Consider the following 17,790-nt stretch of genomic DNA (forward strand, 5'->3'; position numbering starts at 1 on the left):
TACTGGGTATTAATGCAACAGAAATAGGTCCACAATCTATCATTTATCATAATTATCAATGCATGTTGTATCACCACAGGAAAATAAAGAATGAATTTAGATATGCAATGTTATAGCAGACAAAACAACTTATTTGCATTCCCGACATCAGAAGGTAGATGGGTCACCCAACCACATACCGTATATTCAAACATTACAAAGATTGCACAAGGAAATTCGTCCTATCCCAACCAAACATTTTCAAACACGAGTCTAAAGATGGGTCTCGACCCATAACGTCAAGTCTGAAGAACAGTCGGCCCAAAACGTCACCCGTGTTCACCCGAGTTGCTGCCGTTGGTGTTACTCCAGTACTCCGCGTCCTTATGTGTATTAACCAGCATCTACAGTTCCTCGTTTCTAGATACCAACCAAACACAAACGTCTTCCCAGCCACAACCCCACATTTTCCCTCCCACACATGGAAAGATACAAAAATCAACCAAAGACATTTTCCTGATATGTTTATTAGAATTCAAAATCCTTTCAATAAAACAGATCATTTCTCATGTAATCAGTGCTTAACAGTAAAACACAGGGATATTCACAGATTTAAACATACATTTTATACATGCCATTGCCTCGGGTTTGGTTAGTTTAAACTGCCTGAGCATTTGGATACTGTGACTGCGTCTGGTTATTGCATAGCCATAGCTTTTACACCTGAATTTTAAACAATCTCACTAAAAGTCAACATATTGCGCCAGAGAGCATCATCCACAGTAACTTGAGGTCCTAAGAATCAAAAACAGTTGCATCAGTAAATAAAATCCCCAACTTACAAACATGCCGAGGCTCCAAAGTGTTGGGTAATAGCATTGTTACCCTCAAGAATATTTCAGACTAGCACAGCAGCACCACCATTGCACAGATGGAAAAGTAGCACCAACTTTAATTTGTTGTGTATAGCAGAGGCAAGAATGAAGTTTGAGAGAACGGCAAGTGCAAGTGAAGATGGTAATCCATACTCCATTACACATTACCTTTAAAATAGCAATACACCATCTCTACCACAATTCTATTCTCCAGATCATGGCCAAGATATTCAACAATATAAAAATCACTGCAATGCAAAGGTTCCCATATTGTTCAGCTAGCTCAAAATATATAGTGCAAATTGATGAGCCCAAATAGACTCCAAATATTGGACAAGGTATTCGAGGTTTTTTTTTTTGTAAAACATCAAGTCTCTTCCCCTCCACTTTCCCCAATTACGTGTAAATTTTCAGTGGAGCTAGCAACATGATTTGACTTCTGTGTCAAGGGAAGTATAAAAATGAATCAAAATGAAGTGCACATTCCATAGCGAGGATCCTGTTTAAGGCCCTGTCTTTCCTAAAATTAAAAGTGTCTAGCTTGGATCAGTGTTTGCCCAGTGACCCATTAATGCAGGAGTCCCACTATAGAATGAGTGTCAAGAGAAATATCCTCTTGTAATACCGTTTAAAGAATAGAATATGGGTTGCGTTAGACTCCCACTCATTTTTACACCTCCGGGATGCTGAGGTCAAAGCAGAGAGTGGGTTGAAGCAGAGGACAAGACAAGTAATCATGTTAATATTTCCACTGAAAATAAAGTTACTTAAAATATATGCCAACTATTGAACTATTGAAATAATGTTATTTTTGGTTTCAGCTATTCCTACATTCTTCCAACTGCTCAGAGTGAACAGATATCACAATTGGGTACAGATTGAGTTATTAAAGACCCCTTGCTTTGAAACTAGATTAAGAATGGGCGATACAGCCTGGAGAAAGATAAGTACGCCATTAGGTGCACAACTCCCTATAATAGGATTAAAACCAAGATAAAATTGCTCAAAACAGAACAAAATACAAAACTACATTATTCGATACCCACTTCATTGTTGGGGGAAAAAAAGCAACTGAAATCATGACGTTTTCTTTGCAGACACAAGTAACCAGACACAAACGTGCGTGGACTTTGGTGTGACTGCACTAAACACACAACTCTACAGTTAATATAGTTAATATTTATATTTTGATTCAGATACGCATTTAGCTGTAATGCCAAAGTACAGAGGGTGCATTAAAATAATAGAAAACACTGTAAAGTTTCCTTAACGTCAAATATCTATAACAGCAAATCTAACCAACAAATTGATAAAAACTTAAAAGGTAAACAATGATTGTGTTGGGAAGTTCACCAGGCCTTGGAAATATCTCCAGGGTTTTCCTCTCTTAGCTTGAAGGAGTCAGGATATCAAAATGTAACCTTTTCTTTTCAATCACCCCTCACAAAAGTTTTTTTTTTCCAAAGTGGAGCCATTAGTTTCTTGACTTCTGAATTCCAAGTATTGTGTACCGGGTCAGATCAACTTTTAAGAAGACCCAGTAAAGCCACTAAAAATTCAAAACACCCAAAATGTGACTGAAGTCAGGGCGCAAACCCCTTGCTACAGCTGTTTGATGAATGGCCTTTGTACTAGGGGTGTGTGAGAACCAAGTTCATACAGTATCAGCCCCCAACACCTCTGGTCCAATCTAGATAAAGATCACTCCTGTACTGAAGTAATTGCTGTAGTTAATATCTTAATTATTTCAATTATCCAGGTCAGGAGTCCAACAAGCAGCATTGCAAAGTATTTCCTCCTCCACAGAAAGGGCGCTCCACTACGATCGACAGTGCTCGTGCAGAACGTTTTCTGCCAAGGCCCAGTCTCAATTTTCATCGTCGTCGTCGTTGTCAAACTCAACGTCAGACATCTCATCGTCTAGAGCAAGCAGGCTGCCTAGACCGTATTCTTGTTCGTGAACAGAACTTTCGTTTGGGTTGAGGTGGCACTCCCCTTCAACAAAGTCCGCAAATCTGCAGGCAAGACAACCCGACAGTCACACCAATGTCCCATTGAAATCATGTCAGGAATATGCATTCTAGAAAAACTCTCCCAACATAGTACTTCATGTTACTAAACGTAAACACAGACATTTTGTGGAAGAAGCATCAATTATTCTTAAAAATGATCAATTCTTGACAACATCGTTGATATCAAACAAGCCAGGCGTCAGAGTGCGACCGATGTCAGTGAGCTACTCAGTAGACAGGCTCAACCCCATATTTCTCCTCTTTGACAATAGACAACAGGTGCAGGAGGAGGCCATTCGACCCTTCAAGCCAGCACTGCCATTCACTGTGATCATGGCTGATCATCCCCAATCAGTACCCCGTTCCTGCCTTCTCCCCATATGCCCTGACTCAACTATTTTTAAGAGCCCTAGCTAGCTCTCTCTTGAAAGCATTCAGAGAACCAGCCTCCACCGCCCTCTGAGGCAGAAAATTCCACAGACTCACAACTCTCTGTGAGAAAACGTGTTTCCTCGTCTCCATTCTAAATGGCTTACTCCTTATTCTTAAACTGTGGCCCCTGGTTCTGGACTCCCCCAACATCGGGAACTTGGTTGTCCAAGATTTCCAAGAAATGCTACAGATTTCCAAGAAATACTGGAGAGTTGGAATAAACAGATACCCTGGCTAACAGTGTCCTCTGCTTTGAATGGGAACAGAGGTACTGGGATTAGCTAATGCATGCGTGATGTTTTAGGTTGGGGCACTTCTTCAGACGCACATTTTGTGTTGGCATCCTGCTTCAGATCTGAAGGATTTCGACCAGAAACATCACCTATCTGTGTTCTCCAGAGATGCTGCCTGACCTGCGGAGTTACTCTCTTACTTGCCAAGAGAGCCGTTTTATTAGCTTTCAAGCTCCAATAACTTGTGGGGGGCTGTAAAAGAATAATTTACAGGGGAAAAAAAAAAATGGTGACACATCCTCTTGATAAAGCCAAATTAGGAAGCCAGAGCTTGATCACGTTTCACTGACGAGTGTAGCATCTCTTTACAATCTACAAGCTAGTTTTTTATACAAACAGGTAATTTTTCATTGGGGAGATAAGAAATCCAGTGATCTTTTAGTTTGGGGCCAGGCTTCACTTAAAACATTTTTTTTTACACAGGAGTCTGCGGAACTCAACAAACCTTTTTGAGACCTATAGAATGGTCGCTGTACGGAGAACAAAGATTCACAAAGGGACAATTTGAGGGCAAATAGGTCTATGTTCAAGGAGAGAGGAGACTTTACTGCATTTAGATTCATTCTTCAAAGATGGGAATTCATGATGGTGGAACCGGGCAGTCAAAGTACAAAAACATTTTTTTTTAAAAATCAGTGTTTCACCATGCATGCAACACCACGACTGACAGAATGCAAGCTGGTGAATCCACGCCATACACCAAGCTCATGATTCAATGTGCAGAGGCAAGATCACCTCGTCTATTGATGCGAGGAGAAATTGGAGGGAATTGACACACCTCAGCCACCGCATTCTTGATTTTATTCCAATATATAAGCCATTTAAATCCGTTGCATGTGATAAATACCCTAAGTTGCCAGTATAGTCCTTCATCCTGGCAATCACTGCACCCAAGGAATATTGAAATGTTTTTTTTCCCCCCTGGAATCTGGCTTGCCTGACATTCTGATTGGGGAACTTCAAACTTCGGTCCATGCAGTGAAATTCTGAGGGATGCAAATAATATCGCACCTTCCCACAATGAAGCACGATGTTTACACCAGGGACGTACTGAAGATTTCAAGCAGTGGCCTCGAACAATAAGTTGGATGCTTGTTCAGTGCTAAACTTTGGACATTCTCAGGTAATTCACTTTGACGAGGAAGATGAGCAAATTGTGGAAAGTTGATCAAATTCTCAGATGGTCTCAGAGTCAAATCACTCAGCACAGAAGCAGGCCGTTCTGCCCATCATGCCCATGCCGTCTATTGTACTTATCTATAGCAATGCAATTTCCCCACATTTGGCCTGTGGCCTTCCATGCCTCGGAAATTCAAATGCTTGCCTCAATGTTTCTGAAACACACGTTTCTGCCTCCACCTCCTTGGGTACTGTGCTCCAGATTATACCACCCTCAGACTTCCTCTAAACCTCCTACCCCTTACATCATACACCCTTGTTTTAGACATCCCCACCAAAGGAAAAATATTGTAACTATCTACTGCATGTCCTCATCCCCCAGAAACCGACATGCTCAGTGGATCACATCACCTTTTACCATTGCTTCTTTTGGACTTTTCCGTCTGGATGCTGGATGCATGCTGCTGGATGCATGCTGTCACACAATATAATGAGGCCTTATAATGCTAAGCTACAGAACAAAGAGGTACATTTACTACCTGCCATTTCTCCATGCACCCAGTTATCTGCCTTGACTATACAGTCAGTGGCAGGTCAGAAAACAAGGTCTGCTCTTTCTTTATTCAAAGTTAAAACACAAATAAGTGTTCTTGCACATCTCCTAACTGCCGGCATGAAGGCAGTGTTGGCAAACACCTGGGAACAGGCTGTGTCCATTTTTTTCAGGACAGAGGAAGATAGCACATGCGCAAGAGGATTTAAATGGCACAAGAGCATTACCTCTTTGGTGTTGAAAGTCTGGACACTACTTTCCACGGATGGAACTCAGGGCTGCTGCAGTGCTTTCGCAGTTCCACCAAAGCTTTTTGGGTTTCTATTTCTCCTTGCTTTTGAAATTCTTCCTCAGTTAGAAGCCGTCGGGGCTCTGGCTTGTTTCTTAGTTTGAAAACCTTCCTAAAATTAGAGTATTTAGAAAATTATGAAAAGGTCACTGGGATATATTTGAGAGAAATCTTGGCTTTTTTAAAAATCCCTCTTTCTGCCTGTTCCCAAGGAATCAACTCATGGCAGCTGTCAAAACTTTCTGAATTCTTTCCTTTCCCATACCAAACCTTATTTCAGGAGTAAACATGAAACCAAAAATAAAATCTGATCTGCGGGGATAAAAAGGGACTTAAATAACTTGGGTCCTTATGGACTTTATATTTTAGGTGCCACAACATGATCTCAAGAGCTGAGAGTTAAAAGGAGTTTCTTGGTCTCTACCAATCTACAACCTCCCACTAGATGGCGCCCATGAGGTAAGTGTGTTGAACATTAATTGTCCTTCACAATACTGTATGATCAGCAAAGCAAGCAGGGTGTTGTCGTTGCAAGTTGATACACAGTACAACTTATGCCTTAGTTTCATACTAAAAGCAACTGTTCCAGTCAGTACCTATAATGCCAATGAATTAACAATGGAGTTGAAAAAATAAATGCACTCTTTTCTTCACATGCCACCAGATGCATTGGAAGTCGGTATTGAGGAGATTCTTGCCAGTGGTAGAGCTGCTGTCTCTGAGTTCCAGTCACCCAGCTTCAACCGTGACCTCCGGCATAAACTATGCGGAGTTTGCACGTTCCCCGTGTGACAGCACACGTTTCCTCCAGATGCTCTACTTTCCTCCCGCATCCGGAAGACAAGCGGGTTGGTGGGTTAATTGGCCACGACACTTTGCGGTGTGGGGAGTTTAAATGGGATGAGTGTCAATGGGTGCTTGATGGTCGGCAAGAATTCTGTGGGATAAGCACCTGTTTCCATTCTAAATGACTTCATAACACTTCAACACTTACTTGTATGCAGTGTAAGACCATTGAAAGGGCAGTTCGATGTTCTTGATGCAGAAAGCCACAATGAGCAGGGTCAGGGCCACCTGTCGTACTTGAATCCCGGAGTACATTAGGAACAGCCCAAAGAGTTGCAGGCTCCAGTTCAGCAGATTGATACTTCTCTCCTCCTCAGGGGGGCCATACTTGTAACACACAGCAAAGCTGATGAAGCCAGAAACTGTCACATAGCCTGAAACATTAACAGCAGATGAGAAAAATAATCTTGGAGACACAAGGAACTACAGATGCTGGCTTACAGTGTTAGAGTAACTCAGCGGATCTGGGAGGACATGGACAGACGACGTTGTGGGTTGGGACACTTCTTCAAACTTAAAATAACCGTCCCAGACTTGATGCCTGCATCTCCTAGATAATCTGGAGAGCACAACCCTATGTCACTTGAGCTGCGGAGTACTGTATAACTAGGAGTGCAGGAAGCAGAATAGAAAGACATGGCCACACTACTTGGAATAAAGTAGGGACAAGCCAGTAGAATAAAGACGTCACATAGATCAGGAAAGGGGAGGGAAATATGGAGCAATGATCACCCACACTCTCTCAAACAGACTTGACCAGATGATGGCACATAGGTAGACGGTAGCCAGCAAATTGAGGTATGACAAGTGTATGAGAATGTGCCTAGTGTGATGTATATGTAATGTAATATGTAATGTAAATGCCAGTGCCCCTTGAGGCCAAAAGCAGAAGCTGGCATTTACATTACATGTTACATTACATATACATCACATCTCCCACTTCACTTTAATTACATCACATCTTCCCCTTCACTTTAATTACATCACATCTCGTACAAATTTAGTCACAAAACCCCAGAGTGTCAATATTTAACAATACATGCTGGGTATCATACAGACGAACATTTTCAGAAAAATACTCAATGTACCTTAAATTAAACACTGCGAACATTCTCACCTAAAACATACTGCCAGTATTCTTTTAAGAGAAACTGCAAATTCCTAAGGGTCACTTGGATCAAATACAGAGATACAGACCAGCCACCTGCTACCAACAAGTAGAGAGAACTTCTCTAAAATGGAAAGAAAGGAAAATATTAGCATTTTGTTTTGATGTTTACTGAAAGCAAGTGGCATGCATTGGGGATCTTGGAACTACTAAAGAACTGTTCTGATACAGAAAATCTCACACTTTTGCCCCAACTTTCAGACAGCGCAAATTTTGATTTTTACCCATGGCAGCTTCAACCTGGGTTCAAGTTCAACCCTTGCAGATAAACTCTCCTTCTATTAGGATTGTCTAGTTTGGATCACATCTTCCAGTGAGCTGAGTAAAGAAGTCCTCCCAATTCAGCATCAACTTTCCAATCACAGTCCATTTTTGACAAGTAAAATGCACACTTGTGCAGTCATGACTCCATTTTGGAGAATGGAACACTTTAAAAGCCAACTTCCATCTTGTACCAAACTTGCATTGCATCTGTAAAAACAATGCTAATAGTGGTTACATCAAATGGAAAAAAGCTTTCAATTGCCCACTCCGGATATTAATTACCCCAAGTGCGAGCAAATTCAACCAGGCTACGAGGACCTGCTCACAAAGCAGGACAGAAACAGATGTCAGTTCATTTTTCTAACCCTGGACAAAGGCATTCTCCAACTTACCTTGGGCAGTAACCGAGCCAGAATGAAGATGACAATAACGGCTGAAGCCAGGATACCCAAGCTCATTCCTGACGTATAGAAGAAAAGCTGACTCCTAAAAAGAGGAAAAAAATCTCAAATACTTGTGAAATATATTTTAAAAAGCAATACCAGCACATGAACACAATCTCCCCCATCACTACAAAGATGAATGAGCTCCAGCTCAAATTTAAATATCACAACATTTAAAAATGGTCTGCCTTTTAAAAAAAAGTGACATTTTTACTAGTTTAGAAACGTTAAGAGATGAAATGCTTACCTTAGTACCCAATGTTGTGCTGCTCCTCCCTGGGGTTGGTTGCCAACGTCACCAACATTTTCATGGGACCAGTTTTGATTGCATGTCCCTGGCACTGATTTTAAATGCAGTATGCTATCCAACGTGCACTGCTGCTGCTCAATTTCAACGCTACTTTTAAATGCATTACATTTTGCTGCACTGCTGCTGCGCCAGTCATGCACTGCTTTTAATTGACTTATTTTTCAATGTGCTTTGCCGTGCGATTCTTGCGCTGCTTTGGAATAACGCTTTCCTGCATTGCTGCTTGTCGATATTGCATTGCTTTGAAATGCATTACATTTTGCGACATGCTTTGCTGTATCATTGCTGCCCAATTCTTGCCTTGCTTTTAAATGCTTTGCACTGCTTTCAAGTGCACTATGTTTGCCAACGTGCTTTGCTGCATTGCTGCTGCTTGATGCCTGCACTGGTTTTAAACACACTTCACTTTCTGACGTTCTTTGCTGCCAGATTCATGTGCTATTTTTAAATGCAGTACATTTCCTATGCACTTTGCTGCGCTGGTTTTAAATGAACCCGTTTCCAAAGTGCCTTGCTGCGTGATGCTGGGCTGCTTTTAAATGACCCCACCCATTTTGCTTGTGTTTTTTTGAACAACTTTTAATTGTTCTGCTCCAAACTGGCCACACACACACACACACGCGCCTCGCCCCATGGCCTTTAAATTTAGAGATGGAAAAATAGGTATTATACAGAAGATTGACTTGGTGAAAACAAGGACTCAGTGAGCAAAAAGGTTGAAGACAGAGACAGGGGGACACTGTGCCAGTACAGCAGTTATGTCGAGGTAGGTGGAAGAGCCAGTGAGCTGGGCAAACATTTTCCAGCAGACCATGAGCGCAGGCATTTTGAGGCATTTTGAAGTAGGCAAGATAATACAGCTGTCTAAAGAAATGAGGTAGTGATTGAGTTGGCACAAGTAAAGTTGGAAACCCTCGAGATGCCAAAGTTTATTGAGATACCCAAGACATTTTTATAATCAATAAAAGAGGACTGTAAATGATTATTCTTTTCCCTGAAGGTTTTGCTCAAAAAATTAATGAGTCTGTATTCTGAATACATTGGCTGACGTAGGAACTGCAGATGCTAGGTTTAAACCGAAGAGACACAAAAAGCTGGAGTAACTCAGCAGGACAGGCAGCATCTCTGGAGAGAGGAATGGGTGATGTTTTGGGTCGAGACCCTTTTCGAGTCTGAAGAAGGGTCTCGACCCGAAACATCACCCATTCCTTCTCTCCAAAGATGCTGCCTGACCCGCTGAGTTGCTCCAGCTTTCTGTGTCTAACATTGGCTGACATGCCTTTCATCCAGTGTGTCCCAGTTTAGCTGGGCATTATTCTGTTTCTTACTTCAATGCTTACCTGCTTAAGTTTTCAGCATAGAAGAACAGCAGCAGCCCAAAAGTGAAGATAAGGATCAGCTGTGGATCAAAACCTACAAAAGAATAGATCAAGATGAGACAGATGCACAACTTAACCAAAGGTAGACGTACTTTATTGTCACTTGTACCCAAGTACAGTGAATTTTGTTTTTGCATACCATTCAGTGACAATCCTACTATACATGATACACAATTAGTGCAGGATGATAGACCACACTGAGGCAATACACAAGAGTAATAGTCTTAACTTGGCCATAAAAACCCAACGTCTTGGTACTTCAATAGGTTCAACAGTTCAATGGGATTAAGAGACTAACTCAGCCAGAAAGAGATACAGGTTGAAACCATCTGGTCCGGCAACTCCTGTGGCACGTTTTGAATCTGGTGCCACTGGTTTGTGGGGAAGCCACCAGGCAGGTGTAGCACCAAACTGCCAAGATTGTTTATATTTGTGGCTGATATTTTCTGTTTTAAGCTTTATTACACATATTTCAACAGCATGAAAGTGCAGTAGAGTCTCAACTGTAAGCTTCATATTATATTTCAGAAAATAAAAGCCATTTCTGGCAGCATTAATCAGAGTTTTATTTTACATCGTAATGACGTAGCAACAAATATTCCGGGTGAAATAGCAAGCCTAGTGGTTTTGGCTTGTGTCCATGTAGGGGGGTCTCAGGGTAATTTCTGTGATCCATAGAAACATAGAAAATAGGTGCAGAAGTAGGCCATTCGGCCCTTCGAGCCTGCACCGCCATTCAATATGATCATGGCTGATCATCCAGCTCAGTATCCTGTACCTGCCTTCTCTCCATACCCCCTGATCCCTTTAGCCACAAGGGCCACATCTAACTCCCTCTTAAATATAGCCAATGAACTGGCCTCAACTACCTTCTGCGGGAGAGAATTCCAGAGATTCACCACTCTCTGTGTGAAAAAAGTTTTCCTCATCTCAGTCCTAAAAGATTTCCCCCTTATCCTTAAACTGTGACCCCTTGTCCTGGACTTCCCCAACATCGGGAACAATCTTCCTGCATCTAGCCTGTCCAACCCCTTAAGAATTTTGTAAGTTTCTATAAGATCCCCCCTCAATCTTCTAAATTCTAGCGAGTACAAACCTTGTCTATCCAGTCTTTCTTCATATGAAAGTCCTGACATCCCAGGAATCAGTCTGGTGAACCTTCTCTGTACTCCCTCTATGGCAAGAATGTCTTTCCTCAGATTAGGAGACCAAAACTGTACGCAATACTCCAGGTGTGGTCTCACTAAGACCCTGTACAACTGCAGTAGAACCTCCCGGCTCCTATACTCAAATCCTTTTGCTATGAATGCTAACATACCATTCGCCTTCTTCACTGCCTGCTGCACCTGCATGCGTACTTTTAATGACTGGTGTACCATGACACCCAGGTCTCGTTGCATCTCCCCCTTTTCCTAATCGGCCACCATTCAGATAATAATCTACTTTCCTGTTTTTGCCACCAAAGTGGATAACCTCACATTTATCCACATTATACTGCATCTGCCATGCATTTGCCCACTCACCTTGCAGCCTCCTAGCATCCTCCTCACAGCTAAAACTGCCCCCCAGCTTTGTGTCATCCGCAAACTTGGAGATGTTGCATTCAATTCCCTCGTCCAAATCATTAATATATATCGTAAATAGCTGGGGTCCCAGAACTGAGCCTTACGGTACCCCACTAGTCACTGCCTGCCATTGTGAAAAGGACCCGTTTACTCCTACTCTTTGCTTCCTGTTTGCCAGCCAGTTCTCTATCCACATCAATACTGAACCCCCAATACCGTGTGCTTTAAGTTTGTATATTAATCTCTTATGTGGGACCTTGTCGAAAGCCTTCTGGAAGTCCAGATATAACACATCTACTGGTTCTCCCCTATCCACTCTACTAGTTACATCCTCGAAAAATTCTATAAGATTCGTCAGACATGATTTACCCTTCATAAATCCATGCTGACTTGGTCCAATGATTTCACCACTTTCCAAATGTGCTGCTATCCCATCTTTAATAACTGATTCTAGCAGTTTCCCCACTACCGACGTTAGACTAACTGGTCTGTAATTCCCCGTTTTCTCTCTCTCTCCCTTTTTAGGCACCAGTCATGTCTCAAGGTTGCTGAACTAGAGTGTTTCAACCTCTAAAAAGTGTTTCAAAAGATTACAAATAAAAAGTACACCCGCAGGGATATTAAGATTAGCCTTCAGAGTAAAACACTTTACCTAGCTAGATATGTGAAAAAGACCACTTGGAAAAGGAACGAGTGTGTGTGGCATCTATGGTGATACATCTGTTCAATTCAGCAGGAAATGGGTGATACATCAGGGGCTGCACCCTGTAAGAATGGGGTGATACATCAGGGGCTGCACCCTGTACGAATGTTTACTTTTTAAAAAAATCTTTCAGACTCATTTCCATAAATACTCTGGAACCAAACTTAGAACATAGTACAGACATTGAGGGCCCTTTGGCCCTCAATGTCTGTGCCGACCATGACACTAATTTAAACCAATTCCAGCTGCCCGCTCAAGATCCAGATCCCTCCATTACCTGTCCGTTCATGAAATCAAGATTTTTGTCCGCCCCCCCCCCCCCCCCCCCCCCCCCGCGCTTCAAAATGCCGCGTCAAACCTTCCCAGTAAACAGTTCATTCAAATCTTGGAAAACACTCACGTCTTAGCCATGAAAACCTCAAAATAAATGAAAATATGAAGGTGCTGTTTATAGGAAGCTCTGCCAACTTATAAAACCAATTGGCAAAAGACTTACTGAGGAAATGGGCATTGGGGAAAATGTCTGAAAAGTGACAAACAGCAGACTTGAAACAAGGAGGCAGCAACCAAACAATATGAATTTACATCAGCGTCATGGCACTGCAAAACAAGATGCCATGAATTATAAGGAACAAAGTTGATTACTAAATACTCACGGCGTGTTAATAGGACGTTATAATCCACTTTACTGCTTGGTTCCACCTTAAAGCAAGTTTTGTTGCTGAACAAATCAACATTAAGGTACGTTTCATTCACTCTCTCCTTCAGCATCGATGTGGCTGAATCCACGATCCAACTCCACACCCCTGGATCTTCCATCTCCATTTCATCATCCACTTGTTTGATTTTAAATTTCTCAGAGCTGTTCACTCGGATCTGAGAAGCAAAAATCAAAAAAGAATTGGCTGTAATAATGGACAAAATTAATGTCAATCAGGATTGTAGGTTACTCCAGTGTGCCAATATAGAACAATTCATCATTACAACGTGTTATTAGTGACCCAGGCTTAGCATCGGCACACTAAAGACAAAGGTAACGGTTTATATGAAGCGTTCTGCTTTATTGCACTGCTTAGAGTTGTTAAGTGTTTGAGCCATTTTACTTGAGCAACCCTTTGGGAATTCTCAATTTATCATGCCTTATGAACCCAAAACAAAAAAAGTCACACCACTAGTGTCAAAGAACGCAGGACAGTGAATGTTGAAAAAGGGGTTTGAACAAAAAACAACAGGATGTGTTGATCAAGAAGCTCAAGTTCAGGTTACTCGTTGATCAGCAAGTCCTCTGAGCACAATCGCTACCATTGGCACAACTGCAATCTCAGTGCTTCCATCAACCTATGCACAATCAACCTTACGGAACTGCACCAATCCCGGTCCGATTCAACCGTGACTGTTCACCACTTCCTCTGCTCTGCTGCATTGAAACAATTAATTTTGGCCCCTCCAAAACACAACTTCCCAGTGTCAGAGCTCAAAAATTGACAAATAAATTATTTTAATAGACCAAAATCATTGACTATTCTTTGCACCAAAGGTTTTTTATAATTTGCACGGGAGAAATTCAATAGCTTTTTGGGGGGGGGGGGGGGGGGGGGGGGGGGGAAATTCTGATAACTTTAATACAATTAACAGTCAGCCTCAAACATCTTTGGAGAGAAGATACTGCAGATGCTGGAATCTGGAGCAACAAGCAATCAGCTGGAGGATCTCAGCGGGTAAAGCAGCATCTACGGAGGGAAGGGAATGATCGACATTTTGGGTTGAAACCTTCATCTTTGCCTTGGGTCAATGCGCAAGCTAAAAAAGACATACTATGATCCATTTACATTTATAAAAGGGAGACAAGCTGTCCGCAAAGTAAAATAAAGATGAATGGATACATAAACCAGGATATCAATGCTTGGTTTTATGTGATATGGGTATTGGTGGCTAATTGAAGGACAATTTGATCTGCAGACTCTGACCACTTCTGCAAACCTTTCCTGTCACTATTTGCCCGTCTTATGCTATAATTTCCATTGCACTAAAACCTACCTCCTTCAGAGGGCAGCAGACGTGAAATCATGAAGGATGCAAGTTTTAAACTGACTTTCTCAGTCTGAAGAAGGGTCTCGACCCGAAACGTTGCCTATTTCCTTCGCTCCATAGATGCTGCCTCACCCTCTGAGTTTCTCCAGCATTTTTGCCTACCTTCTCACGCTACCTCTCACCATCCTCAAGACTTCCCATGAACTTTAAACATATTCTCCTCTCAGGCAGGTCCCAATCAGCTGCCCCATTATTCTCCATCTCTACCTACTAGGTGGCAAAACATAAAATCACAATAGTCATGGACAAAGGAGGCCATTCAGCCCGTCGAGTCAGAACTGACTTTATACAAGAGCGATCCAACTATCCCCCTTCCACCACTCTCTCCCAGTTTTTAAGTACAGCATGGAAACAGGCCCTTTGGTCCACGCCAACCATCGTTCATCCATTCACACTAGTTCTACATTGTCCCACTTTCAGACCAATTAATCCATTTTGGGATGTGGGAGGAAACCGGAGCACTTCGTGGAAAGCCACACGACACAGGAAGAACGTGCAAACTCCACACAGACAGTACCCGAGGTCAGGATCGAACCCAGCTCGTTGGAGCTACGAGTTGGAACTCTACCAGCTGCATCACTATATCGCCCAAGTCCCAAATCCTTTCCAAGTCCTTCGAAATCTTTTGAATTATACTATTGAACATGCTCTCACTACAATGCCAGGCAATGCACCCAGATCATAAATGCTTGTTGTGAAATTATTTTCATCATATAAATAAAAGGCACATAACAAACACCAGCTTGACATGGATGAACTAGATTTGAATACAGGTTGCATGGAGAAGTAAAAACATAAATGAAAGACAAAGAGACAAGAGTAGATTGGCAGATATATCCAAATGAAAGGCATATTGTCAGCAAGAGTGTTGGTGTGGAAGGGCTCCTACCTGAATCCGTGTCCAAATCTCTCTCCAACCGGGAGACATTTTATTCTTAAAGCAAAAGTGATTCAGTTCATTGGAGCACTGGACTTTGCCTTCTTTAATGTGGACAATTCTTCCATTTCCTTCCGTTACTGTTTCAATAAGACATATATTAGCAAATTACTCACCGAACGATCATCTTGATGGCTATTTCTGAAAACTATATCTGCCATTCTTGGTGGTCAGATGTCTACACAAGAGCATTGTGACAGCCCTGGTGGCCTACAAGCTGTCCTGATCAAGACCTTCTATGAGGAAGAGGCAAGTCAGGGTTAATGTCAGGAGCCGAACTGACCAGGGATAGTATCCATTCCACTTTACAATGCACCTCCTCGAATTTCAATACGCAGGGCACCATTGACAAGTAGCCATCTAGAAAACCAATGCCAGCCTTGATAGAGATACCAGCAAAGGGGCAAGCAGCAAATGCAAAAGGATGCAAATGTGAATTCTGTTCATGTTTACATTAGGCAGGATTTACGCAGAGAAAAAACATCTCAGGTCAACAACCTTCTATCCAAATGGCTCAAATAATACTGTAGGCGATGAGATGGCAAACTGCACTAAGAAGGAAGGAGAAAAAAAAAACAGAAATGGGGAAGGCAATGAGCAATAACAGAATCAGGACAAAAAGGGACAGTGACACGGTGATGGGGGTGCAAACAGTTGGCGGTCATGCACTCAGAGTGTTGACATTATTTACTATTGATATCTAGAATGACTCAACAATTGGGCAGTTTGAATTCTCTACATTTGTGTGGGAAAGGTTTTTGACTACCCTATTCATACATTTAGGTATAATGTAATCCCTCAGCCTCCGTTGCTCTTTCCTTAGTTACCCTCCAGGTCCTAATAATGGAACGGAAGGACACAAAGTGCTGGAGTCATTCAGCAGGTCAGACAGCATCTCAAGAGAACATGGATAGGTGATGTTTCAGGTCAAGACATGTTCTCCAGAGATGCTGCCTGGCCTGCTGAGTTACTCCAGCACTTTGTCCTTGTGTGTATTAAGCAGCATCTGCAGTTCATTGTTTCTACTTCTAGAATGATTTGGGCTTCTGCCTCATTTTACTTGCCAAACCCATAACCAACTGTCATGTCATCTGCAAACTTACTAACGACACCTCTTAGGTTACCTACATCCAGTAGGTTCAGTCTGAAGAAGGGTTTCGGCCCGAAACGTCACCTATTTCCTTCGCTCCACAGATGCTGCTGCACCCGCTGAGTTTCTCCAGCATTTTTGTGTACCTTCCAGTAGGTAACTGTTGGCTGTCTACCTATTATCGAGGTGGTGGGACCATTTGCCAAGCTCTCAACTGGAAAGTGTGGTATCGAGTGCCAGGATGCGCTGTAATGTGGGCAAAATGTGTTGGAAGCGACTGCAGATGCTGGTTTCGGTGGGCAAGGATGAGTTAACCAGGGAGTTGCGAAGGGTACGATCTCTGCGGAAAGTGCAAAGGGGTGGAGATGGGATTGTCACCTGCAGATACTGGTTTAAACTCAAGATAGACACAAAAAGTTGAAGTAACTCAACGGGGCAAACAGCATGAGCATCTCTCCAGAGATGCTGTCTGACCCAAAAATGAACCATTCTACATTTCCTTGAAACATCTGCTTTGATCTGTCAATTTAACGCCTTACATAGAAACATAGAAAATAGGTGCAGGAGGCGGCCATTCGAGCCAGCACCGCCATACATTGTGATCATGGCTGATCACCCCCCCCATGCCTGCCTTCTCCCCGTATCCCTTGACTCCACTAACCTCTATAGCTCTATCTAACTCTCTCTTAAATCCATCCAGTGACTTGGCCTCCACTGCCCTCTGTGGCAGGGAATTCCACACATTCACAACTCTCTGTGTGAAAACGTTTTTTTTCACCTCAGTCCTAAATGACCTCCCCTTTATTCTAAGACTGTGGCCCCTGGTTCTGGACTCTCCCAACATTGGGAACATTTTTCCTGCCTCTAGCATGTCCAGTCCTTTTATAATTTTATGTTTCTATAAGACTCCCCCTCATCCTTCTAAACTCCAGTGAATACAAGTTCAGTCTAAACTCCAGCCTTATCCATCCTTATCTCGGCGTCTTCCTCTCCCCCGACTGTCTGAAGAAGGGTCTCAACCCATTCCTTCTCTCCAGAGATGCTGCCTGTCCCGCTGAGTTACTCCAGCACTTTGTGTCTATCTTCTAATGTGGGCATAGTTTGCCAAGGACGCCTCTCTCCGCGTTACCGAGTGGCCACCATCAAGCACCGCACCCGGGGGAGGAGAGATAAAGAGGCCCAAGCGCCCGCCATATTGACACCACGCAACCTCGCCCTGACCGTACCTGCCGTACAAAAGTGCGTGACTGAAAACCCAAAAGCCGCCCAAACTATGAAGGCGAATCGGCCATTCAGCGGCAAAACGCCGAGAACTTTCATCCGTCCCGCCATCAGCAGCCCGGGCCCAGCGTGCCGCCGCGGCCCAGCGCCCGCCTCTCCGCTGACTGACTGACAGCCCGCGCCGCCAATCAGCCCGCGCCCCTCAACGGCCCAATGTCAAA

The 17,790-nt window shown here is 42.8% G+C and overlaps 1 protein-coding gene across 2 annotated transcripts; it reads right to left on the reverse strand.

Moving 5' to 3' along the window:
• Positions 1-485: 485 nt before the first annotated feature.
• Positions 486-17,746, reverse strand: nemp1 (nuclear envelope integral membrane protein 1). 2 transcript variants are annotated; one of them, XM_055664353.1, is made up of 9 exons: positions 17,575-17,746; positions 15,211-15,338; positions 12,887-13,106; positions 9,924-9,996; positions 8,223-8,316; positions 7,516-7,630; positions 6,547-6,772; positions 5,491-5,664; positions 486-2,869 (listed from the first exon to the last, which is right to left on the reverse strand). In XM_055664353.1, the coding sequence occupies exons 1-9, from the start codon at positions 17,678-17,680 to the stop codon at positions 2,722-2,724; spliced, it is 1,284 nt and encodes a 427-aa protein (XP_055520328.1). In that variant the 5' UTR covers positions 17,681-17,746; the 3' UTR covers positions 486-2,721. The 2 variants fall into 2 exon arrangements, with proteins under 2 accessions (XP_055520328.1, XP_055520329.1); XM_055664354.1 differs by lacking the exon at positions 5,491-5,664.
• Positions 17,747-17,790: the final 44 nt, after the last annotated feature.

The sequence above is a fragment of the Leucoraja erinacea genome, chromosome 40 (genome assembly GCF_028641065.1).
Source record: "Leucoraja erinacea ecotype New England chromosome 40, Leri_hhj_1, whole genome shotgun sequence".
Lineage (NCBI taxonomy): Eukaryota > Metazoa > Chordata > Chondrichthyes > Rajiformes > Rajidae > Leucoraja > Leucoraja erinaceus.

Bases quoted from the DNA above. Each gene is read 5' to 3' on its own strand.
- nemp1 (XM_055664353.1), bottom strand. From the start codon at position 17,680: ATGGCGGGACGGATGAAAGTTCTCGGCGTTTTGCCGCTGAATGGCCGA. The intron at 8,317-9,923 runs GTAAGCATTGAA...TCCTCTTTTTAG, and splicing joins TATGCTGAAAACTTAAGCAG to GAGTCAGCTTTTCTTCTATA. The intron at 7,631-8,222 runs GTAAGTTGGAGA...TTTCCATTTTAG, and splicing joins TGGCTCGGTTACTGCCCAAG to AGAAGTTCTCTCTACTTGTT.